The following is a 7,075-nucleotide window of genomic DNA, read 5'->3' as shown; positions in this document are numbered from 1 at the left end:
AATGGAAGAGCACCATATACAACTCCAAATTCTATCTGAAAATCTCTACCACTATCATATATTTGGGCCAAACACGCCAAGGTGTCAATTCTACGTATAGTTCGTTTTTGTATTTTTAAAAATATTATTAATAAATTTTGTTTTTTTTTATTTTTTTTAATTATTTTTATATTTTTATATTTTTAGATCGTTTTAATGTACTAGTTAATAATAAAATTTTAAAAAATAAAAAATATTATTTTAATATATTTCTATATAAAAAATATTTTACCAAACATCCTTTTATTATCTGTATATCCATTTGATTCACCATTTTCAGCCTAGATATGCTATTGCAAGTAAAACTCAATCTTACAATAAGAGAACATTTAGGACTCTTTTTGGAAATCAATTTCTTCTGATGCATGTTTTCCATTCTTTTTTCTATTTTTTAAAATATGTTTTTATTGACATAATGGTACCGATTTAATTAATTAAATTCACTCAAAATCAAAACTTTAAATTATTCGCTAAATCACAAATTAACACATAAATTAATAACAATAATAATAAAACTACATTTACTTCGAATAATTTCTAATAGTGAGAATCAGAGTTTACTGGTAGGTCATGAAGAGAGTTTGTAATCCGTGATGGTTGAAGCAATCTGTTAGCGAAAATAAAAATGATTAAAACAAGGTTAAATAATTAGCTTAGAGAAAGAGAGGGGAGGTTTTTACCGACGGTGGAGATTGCACAAGAAGAGCGAAGGAAGGTGTACTGGAGAGATGAATTTGTTAGGGAAGGAGTCGGGGTGGTTGTGGTGGTATAGATAGTGAAGTTGGCGCTGCTAGTGGTTGCTGTTAGTGTTAAAAGTTTGGTTTTTCTAGTTAAAGGAAGCTAGAAGTTTTGTTTGAGAGTCATTTTATTTTGCAAGAAGATGGCGGTGGCTGTGGTTGTGTCGATGAGTCACTTGTTTTGACGGCGAGGTACACGGTTAGAATGTTTGTTTGAAAAAAAAATGAAAAAAATAGTTTTTCAAAAATTAGTTAGGATCAAGGGGTGGTTTTGGAGTGTGACCTAAAATATATTAAAATATTTTTTAAAAAAAATATTTTTAACAGTTACACATTAAAAAAATTTTAAAATAAAAAAAATAATTTAAGGAAAGAAATTTCAAAATTTAATGAAAAACAGAGTATAAAAATTTATAAACTTTTAATATGTTATTGGATGTCTCTTCGTTAAGATCTTTGAAACTCATGAATGAGACATTGCAGTATTATTAGAAACAAGTAGCATAATTATTTAAATAATTCAGAATAACCAAATGTTTATCAATTTATTAATGACAAATTATCACATATAGCTAGCCAAGAAAATTACACAAAGCAGACACTCCGAGCCTTCAGCTGATCTTTGCAAGAGACTAACTGTCGTAGAAGATCTTGGCCAACAGGATCCTCAGAGTAGTAAACCTGAAGAAATTAGACAAACATAGAATTTAATAATGATGTATTAAGTTCAAAGAAATTTAAATTGCTGAATGAATTAGTCAACTTTTCATTTTATCATGACATACCTTGTCTTCTTCTCTTGCTTATGGAGTTCCACTTGAACCTGCCTCTCCAAAACACAAGAGGTTTTGTCAGTTTTTTTTTTTTTTACTTTTTCAAAGCTAATAGTGTTTTCAAATAATTTAAACGAAAATAGGAATTGAAGAATGGATAAATATATAAAACTAAATATGATAGATTTAAATATGGTTTGCTGCTGCTACCTGCATGAGATGTCTCTTCACCACTATCATCATCGTCAACCTTGATTTTAGGGATATGTTTGATCTTGGGCCAATCTTCTCCTATTCCTCTTCGACACCTTTTGCTCAAACTTGGACAATCACTGATGTCAAGATTTTGAAGTTTAATTAAATTGTTGATGCAATCTGGCATTTCATTAATGTTTGAACAATCTCTGATGATAAATGTTTGTAAGGATTCTGCAGATCCTTGAAGAAGTTGTTCTGGTAAAGCAGGAGTTGCTGGTAACGCTGTAAATGCTACAATACGAAGGGGAAGGGAAAGAGGTTGAATTTTTTTCTCTTTATCTTCTTCTATTGTCATCAAATCAAGCTTTCCACAGTCAATAATACAAAATTCTTCCAGAGTAGTTAGGAATTTTATGCTTCGAGGCAGAGAAATCAAGCTATCACATCCAGCAATAACCAATTTTCGAAGACTTTTAAGACCTTGCATATCTTCGCACAAATTTTCTAGATTTTCACACCCAAGAATTAATAAAGTTTGAAGAAATTTCAAGCACCCAATCCCTCCTTCTGGCAACTGCTTCTGCTTAGTAACTAGAGCTAAAAATCTAAGGCTGATCATGTACTTCACATCTTTGGGCAGCTCTTCTAATCCTTTACCTGTAACCAGAGCTTGCAAGTTTTGCAATTTGAAAATAGATTTTGGGAGTCTTTTTATTTTTGAGCTCAACCCAAAATAGACATATCTCAAATGTTTCAAGGCGCCAATCCTCTCCGGAAAATCCTCAAATCCATAATCATCCCATAAGTACAAAGACCGCAAATGCTCAAATTCTAACAAACATTTCTCAAAGTCTGTTTTGCATGTAGACCCCACTATATTATCTGCAAAGACTATTGACCGCACTTGATGGAAGTTGTTTGGGAACTTGGGGAGAGTTTGATGAAAAAATGAATCAGAGTTAAGGACTGACAAATGACGGGTCGTTTTGGAAATTTGGTGGTTTTGAGAGCTTATGATTGAAAACTCATTTTGAGCCAATGATGATGCAAGATCATGCATTAAATCATGCATCTTAAAGGTAGCTGCAATAATCTTATACTCATAATCTTGGAAGAAACATCTTGAGATCAACTCGCGCACATAACGCAAGCCAACATCTTCCAATTTCTCATTTGGATTTGATGATTGAAGAATGAGCCCATGTGCCATCCAAAATTGCACCAATAAGATATCTGGGAAGCCATAATCTTTTGGAAAAACCGAACAATAAAGAAAGCATCTTTTCAAGTGAGCCGGCAATCTTTGATAGCTTATTTTCAAGGCAGGTAAAATGCCATCTCCCTCTTCTTCCCACTTCTCACTGTCTCTCACCGATTCCCACTCTTTTTCATCAGTCTTACCATACAGTTGAGTCCCCAAGTTAATCACTGCCAGAGGAACTTGCTTGCATTTCGCCACTATTTCTTTCCCAATTCCAACCAAATTTGGAGACAACTCCATTTGCCCTTCCTTGAATGCACACTTGTAAAACAACAACAGACAGTCCTCTTGACCAAGAAGACTTAGGTTGTATGCAGTAACAGTACCCATAATCTCAGCAACACGTTGACTACGGGTAGTTACTATAATCTTACTTCCATCAGCACCTTTTGATAACAAAGGCTTCAACAACAACCATTTTTTAGCATCTTCATCCCAAACATCATCCAAAAGAAGCACGTATTTCCTGCCGTTCAAAATTGCTTCAAGTTTTTTATTAAGCTCACCCTCATCCAAATCCGCACATCTTTCCCCAGTTGCAGATTTAATAATTTTTGGTACCACTTGTTTCAAGGAAAAATCATCTGAAACACATACCTCCATATTCAGATCAAAATTACTTTTTACATTCTCAGCATCACACACCGATTTGGCGAGAGATGTCTTCCCCAAGCCTCCCATTCCTACAATCGGAAGGACAAGGGGACGTGCATCACCAACCTTAAAAGGTGCTGCTAAAAGGTTGATGATGCGTTCTTTGTCTTCATCTCTTCCGATAAGACCGGAAAAGCTCTCAAAGGATCGGTTCATCTCTGTTTCCTCATGCAAGACATGACCACAATCAATAGGCTGCTCGCTGAGGTTGAAGTCAGACTTAAGAGATGAGATATTGGCTAGTCTATCTATGATGCTCTTTATCTTATGACCCATTGTTGAACGGAATGCAATCTTATTATAGCTTGAAAAGAAGCGCCGTACCTTTCTGCTGGTGCTCCCTGTGGTTTTCACCACGTCTCTTCGCAAAGTTTCGCACTCGATTTCGTCCAGCACGTCCTCTGCATCATACAAGACTTCTCTGAGCATATGGAGCCAGAGCCGAATGCTCTCTTTCTTTGATTGTTGCTTCTCAGCATCGGACAGCACCGCGTTGATGGCTTTCAATCTCTCTTCAAGACGTGCAAGGTCATCTTCAAGTCCCCATGCCAAACGAAATTCTTGAACAGCAAAAGAGCCTAACTTCCCTAAAAGGGATTTTGCAATCTCGGCAGCAAAAGCTTCTGCCATTTTTTTTTTAGTGAGGGGAGAAGTGTTTGTTAGGAAGAAATGATTGAGATAAGAGTGGAGCTCCGCTTTCTGAGTGGAGAGGAGAAGTCGTTGAGTCTTCTTGATCACAAAATTAAGGGATGAAAAATAAAAAAGAATACATTTACAAGTAGTGCAATTGTGTTGTAGCTTCTCCCATGTAATATTGACCACACATGGTCGGACTCATTTGGGGACTTTGGATTAGTTTGATGAAAAAATGAAATGGAGTCAAGAACACTTATTTTGAGCCAATGATAATGCAAGATCGTGCATTTTAAAGCTTGAGAAAAAAAAGGTAAATCATCATAATCTTGAAAGAAACATCTTGAGATCAACTCGCACACATAACACAAGCCAGCATTTTCCAAGCTATCATTTGGATTCGATGATTGAATGCATGTGCCATCCAAAATTGTTTGAATTAGGAGTAGAGGAGTAATTATTTTTAAAAATATTTTTTAATTCAAAATAAATTAAAATAATATAATATATATATATATTTTTTATATAAAAATTATTTTTAATATCCTATAACTAATAATCTCTTGACAAAAATGTAACAATAAAGAAAGTATCTTTTCAAGGGTGTCTACTTTCAAATATGAAACACATGGACCTGCGAGGATCCCTTTGCTTTTATACAAGTAAATGTACACAGTCACCCATTATTACAAAGAAAACCTAAATGAATAGGAAAAGTATTGTACTGTTACAATACTTTTTTACATTGGTTCTTTTATATTTGGTTTCTTTTAATATATTTTTTTTTTATAAATTTTTTTAAATTATTTTTACTTGTTTTATTTTTTTAATATTGAGATGGTTAAAAATTTAGTTTTATAATTTAATTTTTTATTTTTTTATTTATAAGGTTAGTATAATTTATAGGCTTATCGAAATAGCACAAGTTGTTTTATTTTTATACATTTGATGAGTGTTTTATGAGGATAGGATGAATAGTGTTTTATGAGGTTGTATAGTGAAAACATTACCTATTTTTAAGTTTTGTTGAGGAGAGTAATTCCATGGTTTTTTCCAAAATTTTTAAGTGTTTTTTGAAAAAAATTCAAAATAATATTTTTAGTATTTTATAAATATTTTAATGAGCAAATTATAAAGAAGAAACAATATTTTAATATATTTAAAAAAAAACTTCAAAAAAATGCCCTACACTCGAAAAAAAAAAAAGCCTTATTTTCTGATCTGTGTTTGAATTATTGTCTTTGGCATGGACCCTTATCTTTGACCATTGTTATTTATTTTAATTTTAAAAGTTCTTTTTGGTGGAATTAATGTGCTCTTACCGGTGCACCAAATGCGCCCATTTCATTAAAGGAGCTTAGCCGGTGCACTTCTTTGGCTTGGACCCGCATCTTGGACCATTGTTTGCCCTTTTTTTTATTTTTTACTCTAAATGGTTTGTGGACGGGTTCGTAGAATTTGGGTGCACTTCCTAGCTTTTGCAAAGACCAAACAGAGCAAACAGTTGTTTTTATTAATTATTGCCTACAAATCAATTTCTCTCATGAGAAATCAATCTCTCTTATGAGTGCATTACAGCTGCGGAGCATAGTAAATGTGACAGCTGAAATGAACGAGGAAAATCAATCTCTCTCATGTGTGCATTACAGCTGCGGAGCATAGTAAATGTGACAATTGATTTTCATGTGCATTACAATCTGGTATTCAAACATGTACAATCATTGATCTCAAGATTTTAAAAAAATTTTTCTTTAAATTGCTGATGCAATCTGATATTTCTTTAATATTTGGACCATCTGATAAATGTTTATAAAAATCTAGATGATCCTTGAGAAAACTATTCTAATAAGGCAGTTGCTGATAACCTTTAAATATTACAATATTAAGAAAAAGTGGTTGAATTTTCTGGTCTTTCTTTTTCTATAGTCATCAAATCAAACTTTGCACAACTTTCAATAACAAATTCTTCTTAGATATTTTATGCTTTTTGGAAGAGAAATCAAGATATTTTATGCATATCTTCGCACAAATTTTCTAGATTTTCACACCCACCAATAAATAAAGTTTAAAGAAATTCCAAGCACCCAATCCCATCCTTTTGGCAACCGCTTAGTAACTAGAAATAAAAATTTAAGGCTGATCATCTACCTCACATCTTTGAGCAGCTCTTCTTATCCATCTCCACTTACAACTAGAGCTTTATAAATTTTGCAATTTAAAAATAGATTTTGGGAGTCTTTTTATTTTTACGTTTAAAAAAATTAAGAGATATCTCAAATGTTTCAGGACGTCAATCCTCTCCGGAAAAGCTTTAAATTCAGAATCATACATTAATTCTAAAAGCTGCAAATGCTTAAATTCTACAAATATTTCTCAAAATCAATTTTTAATATAGGCCCTACTATACTATCTGCAAAGACTATTGACCGCACATGGTCTAGTCATTTAGGAACTTGGGGAGAGTTTGATGAAAAAAAGAATTAAAGTTAAGAACAGACACATGACGGGTCGTTTTGGAAATTTGGTGGTTTTGAGAGCCTATGAATCATGCATTTTAAAGGTAGCTAAGAAAATTCCATACTCGTAATCTTGGAAGAAACATCTTGAGATCACTCGCGCACATAACGCAAGCCAACATCTTCCAAGTTTTCATTTGAATTTGAATGATTTTTTTTTTTTTTAAAAGTTATTTTTAAAATCAGTACTTCAAAACAATCTACGAAAACATAAAAAAATTAATTTTTATAAAAAAAATTTAAACAATTTGAAGAATGGTTTTT

The 7,075-nt window shown here is 32.7% G+C and overlaps 1 protein-coding gene across 2 annotated transcripts; it reads right to left on the bottom strand.

The window, feature by feature from the left end:
* Positions 1-1,219: 1,219 nt before the first annotated feature.
* On the bottom strand, positions 1,220-4,571 carry LOC118037176 (putative disease resistance protein RGA3). Of its 2 annotated transcripts, none has more exons than XM_035043089.2 (3): positions 1,760-4,571; positions 1,562-1,605; positions 1,220-1,457 (listed from the first exon to the last, which is right to left on the bottom strand). In XM_035043089.2, the coding sequence occupies exons 1-2, from the start codon at positions 4,290-4,292 to the stop codon at positions 1,580-1,582; spliced, it is 2,559 nt and encodes an 852-aa protein (XP_034898980.1). In that variant the 5' UTR covers positions 4,293-4,571; the 3' UTR covers positions 1,220-1,457; positions 1,562-1,579. The 2 variants fall into 2 exon arrangements, with proteins under 2 accessions (XP_034898980.1, XP_034898981.1); XM_035043090.2 differs by having other exon boundaries at positions 1,562-1,599; positions 1,760-4,570.
* Positions 4,572-7,075: the final 2,504 nt, after the last annotated feature.

This window comes from Populus alba, chromosome 17 (genome assembly GCF_005239225.2).
Source record: "Populus alba chromosome 17, ASM523922v2, whole genome shotgun sequence".
Lineage (NCBI taxonomy): Eukaryota > Viridiplantae > Streptophyta > Magnoliopsida > Malpighiales > Salicaceae > Populus > Populus alba.
The sequence above is the reverse complement of the archived record's forward strand: the minus strand, read 5'-3'. Positions and strand labels throughout refer to the sequence as shown.